Below are 16,947 nucleotides of genomic sequence, written 5' to 3'. Positions count from 1 at the left end.
AGTTCAGAATAAGCTCTTTCAATCGGGTTCAGCCACTGATGAGCCATGCTGTTAGATGCGGAGTGTGAGGACTGTGATCAAAGAATTGTTCCTGGTTCTGTGTCAGGAGACCTTCTGGTACAGGAGAGTTATTGGTGGCTGGATGAACAGCTCTTGAAGATTCACATACCAGTACTGAGAAATGAAAAGTGGGAAATCCCCTGAAACCTGTAGTCCAGGATAAGCTGAGTAATTGTTTTTGAGTTTTGCTTATGTCTAAAAAATAAGCCTGCCTGGAAAGAGGCTCTGGGTGTGACTCTGGATTCTTCAGAGGTATGGGACAAGTCAGCACCTTACAGTGTCCTTCTGACACCATTCAGGCTGGAATGCGAAATTCCTGCTTAACCAGTCCACTAATGTACTCTTTGCTCCAGGGAGATGAAAAGTTTTCAGGGTGATTCTGTTGCACATACAGACATTCCGCAATTGGACCCCCTCCTGACATAGTTTGATGGACTTCAGGAAGATTTAAACCCAGTGAAAGTGCGTTTAACTCCAGTATGTTTATGTGGAGAGATGACTCCTCTGACAATCAAAGGTATAGAGACTGAAAGTGCCTCAAGTGGGCACCCCAGACAATCACGGATATATCTATAACCAAAGTCAGAGATGGCTGTGGAGAGGAGAATGGAACATCCATTGTCTAGCTCCATTCACTAATCAGGGGATGACAGCATTCACATAAATCAGCATGATCAGATGATGGTTGGTTGGTTTGTAAACTGAGCTAAGCCAGGTCTACATTCATGAGGTGAAGTCTGGCATGCTGATACACACATGCATAATACTATGTGCCTCATTGTGGTCCTGGGATCATTCTTCAGATCCTCAGGTATGTATTTGATGGGCAGAAGGTGGTCTCAAGTTAGTTGTGCCATCATGGAACTGGAGTTGAGAACCACTCCAACTGACTGGATCCTTTGGACAAGAACTTTTTAGAGCTAGACTGTTGAACAGAGACTGGATCTGCTACAAGTTCTGAGATGCAAGTCAGAAGTCCAGGTCCCAGAGAAGCAAGTCATCTAGATAAGGGGAAACTGTATGCCTGTCTTTCTGAGACAGCCCACCATCACTGCCATACATTTTGTGAACACTCTGGGGGAAAGATGAGAGATTGAATGGAAACACAATGTACTGATAAATGAGTATTTTTTATCATGAATTTTAAATGCTTCCTGGGGCTTGGACAGATCACCACATGGAAATATGCATCCTATAAATTGAGGGCAATATACCAATCTCCATGGTTCAAAGCAGGGATAACGGAGCAAAAGGATTCATCCCAAGCTTCGCCTTCTTTATGAAGGCATTCCGCTTTCTTAAGTCCAAGATGAATCACATACCGTCTTTTTTTCCCAGGGATGAGGAAGTAACGAGAATAGAAAAGATTTTGCCTTTGGTGTGGAGGAACTTCCCATACCGCTCCTTGATCTAACAAACTGCATTTGTGAAAGCTACACAGTCTCATGGGAGGGCGCCTATAAAGAGAGACTAGGAAAGGTGTGAAAGGAATTGGATAGAATATCCTGTCTTCAATGCTTTGAGAAGCCACTGGTCCATTGCTATTGCTTTCCAGATACAAAGAAAAAGAAATACCAAACTTCCAAAAGCTAGTCAAGGTTCCAGAACAGAAGATAAACATGGTACAGCGCTCTCACCCTGATTGTTAAATGGTTTGCTTGGTAGAAGCTGAACCTTGGTGGGCAGAAGCTCCAGTTGTTGATGCAGACTGCCTGTATTTGAAGGGTTTCCCTTTCCTCCTAGACATGTCATCTTGTTAGTGCTAGTACAAAGATTGTCTAGGCTAGCTGAAGTTTATACTGATGCCATTTAGGAGGTAGCACATATGTTCCTAAAGAGCAGAGTATGGCTGTGGAATCTTTAAGAGACCTCACCCATTAGGGTTTTGTTTCTTGTGGAGGGGGAGACTTTGCGGGGGGGAGGGAGGGAAAGGAACAGCTTAAGTCCTTCAAAGGCATCCTCAAACATGGTCTGTTAATTCTTAATAAATGCTTGAGGATTGCAGCCACAGACTGTCACATTACTATGGCATTTGCCACCAAGCAAGAAGTTGTATCCACTTTATCAGTGACTGCCTGAAGGGATGTCTTTTTTGACGAGATGACCTTTTGAGACAAAATGTCAAACTGGTCTCTATAGTCTTCTGGCAGTTTGGATGAGAATTCTAAGACAGAGTCCCAATTAACAAAAGAATATTTTGCAAGCAATGCCTCACAGTTGGATATCCTCATTTGGAGGCTCACTATGGAAAAGGCTTTTCTGGCAAACAGATCTAGTCATTTAAAGCCCTTCTCCTTAGTAGCAGACTTTATTGGGATCTACTTGGACCTCTCATTTGCTGCAGTAACAACCAGGGAAACAGGCACTGAGTGCATAAAGAATTGCACAAAGCCTTGTGCTGGGACATGGTATTTTCTGTCTGTCTTTTAAGAAATGGGAAGCTGAAGTCAACCAAAGCACTTGTCCTTCCCGCTAATTAAATACTACTTGTACACAATTTTTTCAGATAGGTAATTAAATATTTAAGAAGAGATGATTTATAGGAGACCACTGAAATCCTTCAACATGTTCAAGGGTCTTATCTTGGCTGCAGGAACAGGCTACAGCAGAAATACCAGAAGAATCTCCTTACTTGAGTTTCTTCCAAATCATTCCATTTTGGAAGGGAAAGATAGGCTGTGAAACTAGACCTAAACCTTGCAAATCTTTCAGCATCCACAAAGGGAAAAGGCCACCCAAGCTAGCAACATGGGTCTACTCAGGAGCTACCTCAGCATTTCCCCAAGTACTCGCTGCAAGACCAGTTTGAGAGTGGTAGAACAATGTGCATCCCCAACCCTGTACCAGCTATTCATAGGCTTTCCATTTCCCGCCTGACCTACCCATTTACTACTCTTTCTCCCATTCCCTACATGGTTTCCAACCCTACCGAGCTCCCTCCTGAAGGTCTGGGGACTGTGCCACAGGTGGTTTACAGCTCTCGGATGGAGCAAGGAGGGGTGTAAATCAGGACACACTATACTCTCCAGTCCATATGGTGAGGTGATCAAATCTAGCCCCTTGTGAGGAGCTGAGCACCCTCAACTCCTATTAACTTCAGTGGGAAATGAAGGCATTCTGTAACTCCCAGAAGGCACTCAAACATAACTACTATGTAGTTTTGAAGCCAATCCTGGGCTGATACGGCAAATAAGCACATTACGAGCAAGTCAACAGTATGGTACCTTTATCTACATTTCTCAAATTTGCAAGCCATGCTGGGTTAAGCTATAAAATTGTATCTATTTTAGAACTGTAAAAAAACCGGCAAACCCTATGATAAAGATTTTCTGCATTTGGATGTTTGCTAGTCATTATGGTTTAATTAGATATGAAAAGTATAGCAATGCTTTATTCCTTCTAAGGCACTAATCTAATTTTTTTTTTCAATTCTACTGTCATCCCTACTTTTCATTTTATTTTGAGAATGAATTTTTATCAACCTTTTCCCTTTCTATTTCTCATTCAAATTGAAAGTCTTCATTTCAGCATTAGTTCATGAGAATCACTGTGACTACAAAACATTGTTGAAAGAGACACTGCTAACTAGTTCAAGTTAAAAGTTTGATCTCCTTTAAAACACTTATAGTCTCCAGAAGAGAAGGCAGTCCACTGCACTAAGGGTTCAGAAGTTGGCGAACTTCAAAACTCTATTACAAGTAGTTATAAGAATGACAGAAAGATGGCAGGGAATACTAAGTTCTTTCATAACTTTTTCAGCTAATTCAAGTTATACTAACTGGTCCTGAAGAGATCCATATCTAGCATTCCTTAGCCCAAAGGCTGACACAATATCGGTGTGGGGTGGAAAAGAAAGGCTTAAGCGGGGATTGAGGCATTCTGGACAACATTTTTTTTTTTAATTCAATACCTCTAAACTTTTGTAATATCTTCCGAGTAGGCTTCATTTGAACATTTTTTTTTTTTAATTTAAGACTGGCACAGTTAAAGGGTAAGCTGCAAATTAGACCCCTTTTGTCACTCTCAAGGGAATCTCTCACAATGATAGGCCTGGCTTCCTCCACCTCTGGCTTCCTCCACCTCTACACTACGCGTTTAAACCGATTTTAGCAGCGTTAAACCAATTTAACGCTGTACCCGTCCACACAACAAGGTCCTTTATATCGATATAAAGGGCTCTTTAAACCGGCTTCTGTACCCCTCCCCGACGAGAGGAGTAGCGCTAAAATCGGTATTACCATATCAGATTAGGGATAGTGTGGCCGCAAATCAACTGTATTGCCCTCCGGGCAGTATCCCACAGTGCACCATTGTGACCGCTCTCGACAGCAATCTCAACTCTGATTCACTGGCCAGGGAGACAGGAAAAGCCCCGCGAACTTTTGAATTTCATTTCCTGTTTGGCCAGCGTGGAGAGCTCACCAGCACAGGTGACCACGCAGAGCTCATCAGCACAGTTAACAATGCAGTCTCCTGAGAATTGAAAAAGAGCTCCAGCATGGACCACACAGGAGGCATTGGATCTGATCGCTATTTGGGGAGAGGATTCTGTGCTAACAGAACCCTGTTCCAAAAGACGAAATGAAAAAATATTTGAAAAAATTTCCAAGGCTAGGATGGAGAAAGGCCACACCAGGGACTCAGTGCAGTGCAGAGTGAAAGTTAAGGAGCTCAGACAAGCCTACCAGAAAACCAAAGAAGCAAACGGAAGGTCCGGGGCAGGGCCGAAAACATGCCGCTTCTACGCTGAGCTGCATGCAATTTTACGGGGGTCCGTCACCACTACCCCACCCCTGTCTGTGGATTCCGAGGTGGGGATGGTAATCTCAGCCATGGCTGAGGATTCTGTGGATGGGGAAGATGAGGAGGAGGAAGAGGAGGACGAGCTTGCAGAGAGCACACAGCACTCCGTTAGCCCCAACAGCGAGGAGCTTTTTCTCACCCAGATGGAATTACCCTCACAGCCCTCCCAAGCCACTAGCCCAGACAGTGAAGCCATGGAAGCGACCTCTGGTGAGTATACCTTTGTAAATATAAAACATGGTTTAAAAGCAAGCGTTTCTTAATGATTGATTTGCCCTGAGGACTTGGGATGCATTCGCGGCCTGTACACTTATTGGAAAAGTTTGTTAACATGTCTGGGGATGGAGCGGAAATCCTCCAGGGACATCTACATGAAGCGCTCCTGGAGGTACTCCAAAAGCCTTTGCAGAAGGTTTCTGGGCAAGGCAGTCTTATTCTGTCCACCACGGTAGGACATTTGACCACGCCATGCATGTATGTAGCAAGTAATCGGGTATCATTGCATGACAAAGCATAGCTGCGTATGGTCCCGGTGACTGCTGGCATTCAAGAAACATCCATTCTTTATCTCGCTGTGTTATCCTCAGGAGAGTGATATCGTTCATGGTAACCTGGTTGAAATTCAGGAATTTAAGTAAGGGGACAGAGATGGCCATTCCCACTGGGCTGTTTGCCTGTTGCTTAAAAGAAATCCTTCCTTGCATGTAGCCAAGCGGAGGGAGGGGAAGAGCGCTGAGCTTTTTCGCGTTTGGCTATCAGGGATCTTCCCTGCTACAGCCACACGGTGGTTGGGGGGGTGGAGGGTAGGGCGGTGATTAGCAATGATCTTCCATGATACCAGCCATGCGGTGGGGGAAGGCGTAACGCGATCATCCCACAGAATTGGAGGCGGGGGTGGCTTCTGCTGCTGCATGTTAATAAAAAAGAAGCAGCACTGAACGGGATTTGCTTGGTATTTGGGAAAGGAGGTCACTGTGTATATGAGGGCTGCAGAAGCCGAAAGACAATGGCTTACCATGGCCGCATGCAAGCTGAATTCTGATGCCCGGGCCTGCGTCTGTGAGATCTGTAACACCAGAGCCGCAGGCACTCAATATTAAGATGCAAAATGCGATCTTGTAGTGAAATCACATGTGCTATGTAAGGTGAAGAGTGTTGTTCACTGTGAAAGAGTATAATCATTGTTCTGTAAAATGTATCTTTTTAAATACTTCTCTCCCTTCTTTCCCCCCTCATGCAGCTGCACATTCTTCAAGTCTCCCTACTCCATCCTGAAGGCTATCTCAGATAAGGCAGAGGAAAAAGAAGATGCGAGACGAAATGTTCTCGGAAATCATGGAAGTGACCCGCAATGAAAGAGCTCATCTGAATGAGTGGAAGGACGTGGTATCAAGTTACAGGAAAGATGCCAGAGAACATGAGGACAGGAGGGACCAACGTGAGGATAGGAGGGATGCTCGAGATGAGAGATGGCGGCAGGAAGACATGCGGTGGCGGGATGCAACGCTGGAGCTGCTGCGTGATCAAACTGATATCCTCCGACATCTGGTGGAGTTTCAGGAACAGCAGCAGGGTCACAGAGTGCCGCTGCAGCCCCTGTGTAACCACCCTCACCACTCACAATGTTTTATATCTTCCTCACCCAGACGTGTAAGAACGCGTGGGGGAAGGCTTTGTAGTTGAACAGCTCCTGACCACTGTCCAGGCTGCCTGTGTATGGCTTCATGAGTCATGGCATCAAGGGGTAGGCTGGGTCACCCAGGATAACTACAGGCATTTCAACATCCCCAACTGTTAGTTTCTGGTCTGGGAAGTAATTCCCGTGCTGCAGCCATTGAAACACAGTAGTGTTCCTGAAGACGCGAGCGTCATGAACCCTTCCTGGCCATCCCACGTGGATGTTGGTGAAACGTCCCTTGTGATCCACCAGTGCTTGCAGCACCATGGAAAAGTACCCCTTGCGGTTTACGTACTGGGTGCCCTGGTGCTCCGGTGCCAAGATAGATGGAACCCATATCCCTATCGCCCCCCCACAGTTAGGGAATCCCATTGCAGCAAAGCCATCCACTATGACCTGCACATTTCCCAGAGTCACAACCTTTTGCAGCAACAGCTTAATGATTGCTTTGGCTACTTGCAACACAGCAGTCTCCATAGTAGATTTGCCCACTCCAAATTGATTCCTAACTGACCGGTAACTGTCTGGGGTTGCAAGCTTCCAGAGGGCTATTGCCACTCGCTTCTCAACTGTGAGGGCTGCTCTCATCTTGGTATTCTGGCGTTTCAGGGCAGGGCAGGGCAAAGCAAGTCACAAAGTTCCATGAAAGTGCTCTTACACATGCAAAAGTTTCACAGCCACTGGGAATCGTCCCACATCTGCAAAACTATGCGGTCTCACCAGTCTGTGCTTGTTTCCCGGGCCCAAAATCAGCGTTCAATGGCTAGAACCTGCCCCATTACCAGCAGGATCTCCAAAGCGCAGGGGCCCACGGTTTGAGAGAATTCCATGTCCATGTCCTCATCACTCTTGTCACTGCGCTGCCGTAGCCGCCTCCTCCTCCTCGCCTGGCTTTGCAGGTCCCGGTTCAGCATAGACTGCACGAGAATGCGCGAGGTGTTTACAACGTCCACAATTGCAGTATTGATCTGAACAGGGTCCATGCTTGCCATGTTATGGAATCTGCACAGTTCACCCAGGCAAAAAGGGCGTGAAACGGTTGTCTGCTGTTTTCACGGAGGAAGGAATGAGTGACGACATTTACCCAGAATCACCCGCGACATTGCACCATCATGCATTGGGGTCTCAACCCAGAATTCCAATCGGCGGGGGAGACTGCGGGAACTATGGGATAGCTACAGGATAGCTACCCACAGTGCAACGCTCCAGAAATCGACGCTAGCCTTGGACCATAGACGCACACCACCAAATTAATGTGCCTAGTATGGCCGCGTGCACTTGACTTTATACAATCTGTTTTACAAAACCAGTTTATGTAAAATCGGAATAATCCCGTAGTGTAGACGTACCCTCTGTCTGGGTGGAGCCCTGCAGTCCAACCACTCTTAGACCAGATCTCTAAGCTGCAGCACTCTGTTTCTCAATGGTGTTAACCCAATACGCCCGGCTTTGGCACCTCTATTCTTTTCCATCAGGAGCTTGTGACCGTGGGTGTTTAAAGTGATTAAAAAACAACTTCTTTTTTAAAAAAATGATAACATTATTTGCCAAAAGAAACAAAGCATTTAGGAAAACTGATTTAAAACACTCCTTGCAGAATCCCAGTCTACTGCTCTACCAGCTGTGGCAGACCTATTCAAGAGATGGGAGGGAACTACTGAGGGGAACATGAAGCACAGGATGAAGGGAAAACTGAGGTGTATACTATGATTGTTTTGGTGATTCAAAGCAGTTGTAAAACTAGCCCAACCAATTAGTATGTTCTGACTGCTTAGTGCTGCTCCAGGGCAGAACAAAGCTACCATATCATACCAGTGAATATGGCCATACTACCCACCACCTAACCAGGATGTTGATGGTGACTGTGAAATGCTCTGAGATTAGAAACTAAACAACACAAACCTCAGTAATAATGGGAGATTTCAACTATCCCCACATAGACTGGGTACTTGTCACCTCAGGACAAGATGCAGAGATAAAGTTTCTATACACCCTAACATGACTGCTCCTTAGAGCAGCCAGTCCTGAAATACACAAGGGGAGAGGCAACTCTTGATTTAGCCCGAAGTGGAAAACCGGGTCTGCTCTATGAGGTGAATATATCTGAACTGCTAGGTAATAGCTACAATAATATTATTAAATTTAACATCCTATGGAGAGGAACACCAAAGAAGGCCATCACAGTAGCATTAAACTCCAAAAAAGGGGAACCACACAAAAATGAGGAAGCTAGTTAAAACAAAAATTAAAAGATATAGTCACAAAAGTGAAATGCCTGAAAGGTGCCTGGAAGCTCTTTAAAAACACTGTAATAGAGGTTCAAATTGATTGTACACCCCAAATTAAAAAAACATAGTCACAGGACCAAAAAGAGTGCCACCCTGACTAAATAATAAAGTAAAAGAAGTGGTTACAGGCAAAAAAAGACATCCTTTAAAAACTGGAAGTCATATTCTACTGAGGAGTATAGAAAAGAGCATAAACTTTGGCAAGTCAAGTGTAAAAGTATAATTAGGCAAGTCAAAAAAGAATTTGAAGAGCAACTATTGAAATACTCAAAAACTAACAGCAAAAATAATTTTAAGGACATAAGAAGCAGGAAGCCTGCCACATAATAAGTGGGACCACTGGATAATTGAGGTGTTAAAGGAGCACTCAAGGAAGATAAAGGCCATTGAGGAGAAGCAATATGAATTATTTGCGTCTGTCTTCACTGCAGCGGGTATGAGGAAGATTCCCACACCTGAGCCATTCTTTTAAGGTCCTTGTAATTATCCCATAAACAAGCATTATAACTTCAGAGTTAAGGTTAAACGTGAAAGAAAATGTAAACATGTTAAGGTATAGTCAATAATCATATGAGCACCGTAAGGGGTTACTACAAGATAGATTTAACACTGTTTATACACCTTAATAGTGTATTTCCTTAATTTATTTTTAGAGAAATAACTATAACAGCCCCCATAATGTACTTCACTCTAAATTACTGATATGTACTCTCAGCCTGAACAGTAATTTCACCATTTTCTTATCTGACAAATTAGGTAAACAAGCATATACTGTAAACAGTGTCTATTTTTTAGAGCAATCCCATCTGAGGTTCTTATGATAACAGAAAAAATAAACTCAAGTATGAGCATATGTCCGCCAGTATCTTGCTCAATTTAAATACAACACTCTGTTCGCTGAATGTGGTATAGTGCTTTTGACAATAGAAACACAATTACCAAAACACCCTTACAAAGATCCAAGCAGCGTCTTCCAAAATGTGTAAATAAGAAATCACGCCCTTTTCAAAGCAACTCCTATTTTAGTAATCATAGTATGATTTTTAAAAAATGCTGTTGAGACTGCCCTCTCTTTTTCCTCTGCTTACTGATACTTTCAGTGTATAGTTAGGAACTCATTCAGTGAACCACACAGACAGCAAACTCAAAAAAATAACTGGGAGGGGTGGCAAGGAACAAAGACACCCAAGAAAGCCATCCACAAAAAGTAGTAAGATCAAGGGATTAACATTTTTTTAAACAGAAAAATCAGAGCAATTCCCTTCTTTAGTTCTTCCAATGTGTCTCCTCTTTCCATGCCTCATCTAGATTGTAAATTCAGAGGTAGGGTCTTTGAATCTGTGCCCTGAATAGTGATTACATTGTTGACACTTAAATCCAGGCAGATAAGATGTAGTTCTTCCCCCACCCATGCACTCCAAATATTTCCAAAAGTAGCCTGAATTCTTCCAGAAAGCATATGAAAGGTAGTAAAACTCTGGATATTTGGTACGGAGTAAAACTCAAAAATATATACACACACGGAAAAAGCAGCACGCAACTGAATTCCATTATACTGAAGACACTAAAAAGAAGTTTATATAAAAGCCTTCTGTTAAAAATATATATGTGGGCTTTTCAGGGCTAGAAAGAGTTTAAAGTAAAGGTTGACCAAATTCAAGGGTGATGCTAAAGAAACCACACTCTCACATTTCAAAACATTTCTTTATTCCCTATACCATCTTTGTACAACTGTGTTGATCAGATACAGTCTTATTTTTTTAGTGTTGTAAAGCAGTCTGAAAACTATAAAATAAAGTAGTATTGGGTTTACTCTTACCACATGACCTCACACACCACCTTATCTCAAAATTGAAGATGAATTTGTTCTGTATCTACACTCAAAAAAAAAAAAAAAAAAAAGATAGAATAAAACTGCAACCCCTATATAAGGTGGTATGGATCTAGCTGTAAAAAATTCTCTCTCTGTGCTGCAGTGACAGTTAAGGTCAACTGGTGAGCTTTTGTACACAGTCCATAGATCTGAATGTCTGCGGGTGGGAATCTGCACTCTCTCAGTGGTGTGTCCTTAACTATTGAATTTCCACAAGTGGTCTAAAGACTGAATCTGTTACACTTTGGGCTTGTCTACATCAGAAAGTTGCAGCGCTGGTGAGGGAGTTACAGCGCTGCAACTTTGAGAGTGTCCACATCTGCAGGGCATCACCAGCGCTGCAACTCCCTCTTTGCAGCGCTGGCCGTACTCCCGTTTTGTCTCGGGTGTAGAGGATCCAGCGCTGGTGATCCAGCGCTGGTAATGCAATGTAGACACTCACCAGCGCTTTTCTTGACCTCCGTGGAAGGAGGAAGCCTCTGGTAATCAAGCTGGTTTCCTTTCCCGGTTTGCCCTCTCGGTCCCGGAGCCAGCCAGCAAACCGCAGGGAAGGAGACCTGCTTGCTCGGGGTTCCGGGACCGAGAGAGCAAACCGGGAACGCCGCAGTTTGCTCTCTCGGTCCCGGAGCCAGCCAGCAAACCGCGGGGAAGGAGACCTGCTTGCTCGGGGTTCCGGGACCGAGAGAGCAAACCGGGAAAGGAAACCAGCTTCGCCGCGGTTTGCTCTCTCGGTCCCGGAACCCCGAGCAAGCAGGTCTCCTTCCCTGCGGTTTGCTGGCTGGCTCCGGGACCGAGAGAGCAAACCGCGGCGTTCCCGGTTTGCTCTCTCGGTCCCGGAACCCCGAGCAAGCAGGTCTCCTTCCCCGCGGTTTGCTGGCTGGCTCCGGGACCGAGAGAGCAAACCGCGGCGTTCCCGGTTTGCTCTCTCGGTCCCGGAACCCCGAGCAAGCAGGTCTCCTTCCCTGCGGTTTGCTGGCTGGCTCCGGGACCGAGAGAGCAAACCGCGGCGAAGCTGGTTTCCTTTCCCGGTTTGCTCTCTCGGTCCCGGAACCCCCCTTGAAGCCGCCCAACAGCGCTGCAGTGTGGCCACATCTAACACCACTTGCAGCGCTGGTTGCTGTAAGTGTGGCCACTCTGCAGCGCTGGCCTTATACAGCTGTACTAATACAGCTGTAACAACCAGCGCTGCAAAATTTTAGATGTAGACATGGCCTTTGTCTTGTAGGTTAAGATCTCTCTCTCCCTTTTTCTTAACAGAAGTACCATGTTACTGTTTTGTGGTGCAGCTAATTTTACTTTATTTTGGGGCTGAAGGGGAAAGGACAGAGGGCTGTTGTTTTTCTGGTTGGCATAGGCCACAGGACATGGATTGTTTTAAAATACCGTGCATGCATTTTGTAAACTTAAAATAAGCCCAAAACTTCCTGTAGCATTCAAGTTACTTGAAGACCACGTCAAAAACAAGATACCAAAATCATCCATAAAACTACAACTTACAACAGCATTCCTACTGTTTTTTAACATTATACAGTATGTTTTGTTTGTGCAAATATTTCCATGCAGCATTTTCAAACAGCTACCTAATTGTGAGGAGGTTTGAAGACCAAGGCAGAAAAGTCAGAACATCTAACAGCACACCAAAAAAAGCTGCACTTGCCACAGCTAAGGACACTCAATGATTTTTTAGAAAAAGAAAGCATGGAATTTTGAGTAGGCGGAAGGGAAACTGGTGAATACTATAGTAAGCTGCAATGTTTTGGACCATTACTTCTTAAAAAACACCTTTTAAAATATACATACAAGAACTAGAACTCAAGTCCACACATGGGAAGATATGGTGAATTTATGGTAGGCAACAGGCAGTCTCCAGCCATTTATGCCCTTCAGACACTACACGTTAGGGAAAATTATAGATCACAAAAACTCAATACTGATATATATACATATTTTTTTAAAAGGCCCCTTTCCCTGTTTCACCTCCCCATGCCAGGCCGTTTCGCCTTCTTTTTTCCCAGTTCTTTCCCAAGCACCACAGCTCCCTCGAATCTCCCTTCTCTTCCCCGCTCACCGTCCATGGTCAGCGCTTCTCTCCAGTCACCAACTCCCTTCTCTCTGGCCTCTTCTTGGAGCCGCCACCCCGCGCTCCCCTTTCCACCTGTCTTCGCGGTGTCTCTGCCCTCCATACTCCCTTCTCCGCTCAGCCTCCGTCTCCCCCATCGCACCTCTCGCCCGATGTCCCCATTTCTCTCCCTACCCTACCGCTCCATTTACCCCAGCTCACCCTGCCCCACGCTAACGTCCCCAGCCCTGCTACCCCCCGCACGCCACGACCCCCATCCCAACCTCGCGTTGCCCTCGTAACCGTTCTCTGACACCCGTGCCCTCTCCTCACTCCGCTTCCACCGGCCTCATCCACGGCTCACCCCCGCCCACCTCGGCCCTTACAAGGCACCCGCACTCCCGCCTGGCCGTCAGCCCCTCTCCGCCCCCGGGCGCTGTGCGGTCACTCACCGTTCTTCAGCTCGTGCTTGACAGTGAGGAGGGGCAGCTCCCCTTCCTCTGCAGAGCCGGAGGGTCCCTCCATTTTCTCACAGGCTCGCCATCCCCCGCCCCTCTGCCTCCCGCCTGGGGTGTGCGTGTGGGGTCACCGTGTTTGGCAGGATTTTATTGTTCACAGACGTATTTGCGGGTTAAAAGCCATAACATTAAACAAAAAGAAAACAACATTAAAATTCCGCCTCCCCCAAATCCAGTCCCTGTAGCTCCCCCCTCGCTCCGGCTCCCCTCCCTACCCAACAGCAGTGGGATGGGGACCCAGCCACGGCGGCGGGGTGGGGGGAAGGCTATACGAGGAAGAGGAGACTCTACTCACTATCACCCCGCCCCTCATTTCTCCAGACCTCAAAGAGGAACGGTGGAGAGCTGAGAGCTCATTGGCGCGCGCGCCCTCACATCGGGAGACGGTTGGTCAGAGAGCGTTAGACATTCGATCCGCACCCCCTAGCCACCGAGTGGCGCACTGCCCTATTGGTTCACAGGTTGCGCTAATCGCTTGCTCCTCCCCCTTCCCTTCTGCCTTTTCCCCGCCCACCCGCCGTTTTATTTGTAAACATTCCCTCCCGCCTCCTGAAGTGGGCGGGTGCTAGGTCGCCAGGAGATGAAGGGACGACGCTGACTGGCTCCTTGGGACTGCTAGTCATTCTAGACTGAGAGAGGGAGGAGTGTTCCCTCCGGCTCGGACCTCACATAATTCTGGGAAAAAGGGGCGCGGTAGCCGGGGAAGGGAAGATGTTACCCCCCCCCCGGCGTCCCTTACTCGCCTATCCCCGAAAAGCGCTGATGGGTCTTAGCGCCATCGGGTCCGCCAACCCCCTAATGTGGGAAGCGGCAGAAAGAAGGGAAGGGGTCGCCCCGCCCCTTGTTGCTGAGTGGGAAGAAGTTCCCGGCTCAGAGAGACAGAACGAGACGGAAGGATTGAAGTGGGTGCCCGGAGCACAGCACCGTGCGCTAGCTACTCAGTAGCATTACCCCTCAGGGAGTGAGGACCCCTCGAGGTAACTTCTGTGCATCTGCAACAAAACGGTGGGCCCCGTCCCAATATCCCAGCGACCTTAATATCTACATAACGAGAGCCAAAAGCTGGGTGCAACGAGGAGGTTGGAGAAACAGCTGGTAACAGTTAAGGATAACGGTAAGTGTAATAAACAGTGGTCACAGCCCACCAGCTGACTAGCCTTTCAAAAGCAAGTGTTTTGTGCGCTCTCTAGCAGAGGTGAATTTTAAGGAGACCACTCAGTCCCAGCAGCATGACCTGCAGCAAAAGGGAAGTTCCAATATGCAACATACTGTATCAGTCCCAGTGACACATCCTGCAACAACATCAGGTGTTAGATATCCTAGCTCCAGTCCAGCGATGCAGCACAACCCAGTGCTCTAACTTGATCCTGATAACACAACCCACAGCAAAGCCAAGTCCCTCAGCATGCAGTGCATCCTCTCTCCACAGCCCATATCTATTTATTTAGGTGCATATACTGTGGCAAAGAGCCTTCAAGCTCCCAGTATACAGTTTGCCACATGAGCAGTATGGTGACTGGAGACAACAGGTAGTGGCACATATGGGAGGCATGGATCAGCATTCATGTCCGGCTCCCCATCTGTGCCCAGCCCAGGCTGTGGAAGCTAATGATCTAACCGCTGTGGTAGCAAATGCACATTGCACGTATGCTTAGAAGTGACACACATGCCACTTCACCTCATTTGGCTTTCCTGAAGAGCACAGAAGTCAGGAGATAAGCCAATCCAAACAGCATATGAATTGAAACTGCTTCTCCCAGATCTTTGGCAGGTCAGTTGAAGCAGATGCTGCTCCTTCCACTGAAAATAGCGGAGATGTACATAGGATTGGGGAATGCAGCTTCTAGGATGCAGCTAGAGTAGGCACTCCTGTATGGTACCAGCAGGGCCAGCTTTAGGAAATGCGGGGCCCAATTTGAACATTTTCGGTGGGGCCCTGGCAGGGATGACTTAATAAAAAAAAATGGAAAAAAAAGCCTTTCGTGTATTATTTACTTTCCATAACTATATAAATAATAAAATTATATATTATGTACATTGCATCATATATGCTGTTGATTGGTTATTAATGACTGCTGTTTCATATGTGTGGGTCCCTGCTACTCCCTGGGGGTGTGCACATGTGTGGGTCCCAGCTGCTCCCTGCCCCCCTCATTGAAGCATGTGTGCAGAGTTACTGCCCTGGAACTGCAGGGCAGCAGTGGACATGGGGCCGGTTGGAGGCAGGGCAGGGGTTGACTGGAGGTAGGGTCTGGCTGCAGGCAGGGCAAGGGGTGCGGGGCTGGTTGGAGATAGGGGGTGTGTGGGGCGGGCTGGCTTCAGGCAGGGCCGCAGGGGGATGCAGCAGGGGTTGGCAGGGTAGAGACAGAGGAGTGTGAGACTGGTTGGCTTCAGGCAGGGGGGTGCAGCAGGGTTTGGCTGGAGACAGCAGGGTGTGCAGGGCTGGTGCAGGCAGCAGTGTGTGGGGGGCTGGCAGGCTTTGGGCAGGGCCGCAGGGGTGTGTGGCAGGGATTGACTGGAGACAGGGCAGGGAGTTTGACGGGCTGGCTGTGGGCATGGGGTGCAGAGCTGGCTGCAGGCAGAGGGAGCGGGGCTGGTGTGGGCAGGACAGGGGGTGCAGCAGAGGCAGCTGGAGCCCCAGCCCTTTAAATAGCCCCCAAGCTCCCTGCTATCCCAGGGCTTTGGGGGCTATTTAAAGGGCCCGGGGCTCCCCAGCTTCTACCCCGCCCTGGACCTTTTAAATAGCCATGGGAGCCCTGGGGAATGCATGGGGGTGGCGGGGCTCCAGTGGCTATTTAAAAGGACCGAGGTGGCAGAGGCAGCTGGAGCCCTGGCCGTTTAAATAGCCCCTGGAGCCCCTCACTACCCCAGGGCTCTGGAGGCTATTTAAAGGGCCCGGAGCACCGCGCTCCGACTGGAGCTCCAGCCGGGGCTGCGGGGCTTGCTGCGCTCCCAGCTGCGCTTTGGTCAAGGGAGCAGGACCATGGAAGACCCCGGAGCAGATTGCAGCCAGCGACCTGGGGTAAGTATAAAAAATAAATAAATAAAGGTGCCTAAGACACAGGGCCCTCTTGGGCGTGGGGCCCGTTTCCTGGAAATGGGGCGAATCGGCCTAAAGCCAGCCCTGAGTTCCAGGCTCAGGGGCAGAGGAAAAAGTCATCTGGCCCAGTCTTATGTTGCAAACAGGTTAAGATCCAGTTTCAATACAATCAGCCTTTGCACTAAGACAGTGTTGGCACCTCTTCTGGTTTTACTGAGAGTCTCACACAATGTGGTGCTTTTCTTAAAGATCGTGCCACAAGAATCAAGATGTCAGCTTTATTTTTTTTAAATAGTTTCTTGCCCTCATGGTTATGAAGAAAAGCTTGAAAATGTGAAGCATATGTACCTTAAAGTCTTGAAAACTAAAAGGCAAATAAAGAGAACCCAAAAATGATTTTAAAAAACTCAATTTTTAAGCCAGTCATGATACTTTGGGGTCTAACTTTTTTTTTTAAAAACACTTGGGCTCAAAACATGAGGCGTTTCTGCTGAATCAGGCATTCTTGTTGCCTATGGTATTATGATCTGTAGTATCAGTGAGATGCACTTAATATTAAACACAATGGTATCTTCAGTCTGTTTAGTTGCATACAGATTAGGTGCAGCACTCAGTCTCCTGGCAAATT

The 16,947-nt window shown here is 47.1% G+C and overlaps 1 protein-coding gene across 1 annotated transcript in view; it reads right to left on the bottom strand.

Moving 5' to 3' along the window:
* Positions 1-13,484, bottom strand: part of RPS6KA5 (ribosomal protein S6 kinase A5) — a 161,013-nt gene extending 147,529 nt beyond the window's left edge. The window contains 1 exon segment of the mRNA XM_030558925.1: positions 13,214-13,484. Within this exon segment, the coding sequence (XP_030414785.1) occupies positions 13,214-13,286 (73 nt within the window). The 5' untranslated portion in view covers positions 13,287-13,484.
* Between the last annotated feature and the right edge of the window lie 3,463 nt (positions 13,485-16,947).

Source organism: Gopherus evgoodei, chromosome 4, assembly GCF_007399415.2.
Source record: "Gopherus evgoodei ecotype Sinaloan lineage chromosome 4, rGopEvg1_v1.p, whole genome shotgun sequence".
NCBI classification, from domain to species: domain Eukaryota; kingdom Metazoa; phylum Chordata; order Testudines; family Testudinidae; genus Gopherus; species Gopherus evgoodei.
This window is presented reverse-complemented; position numbering and strand designations above follow the sequence as displayed.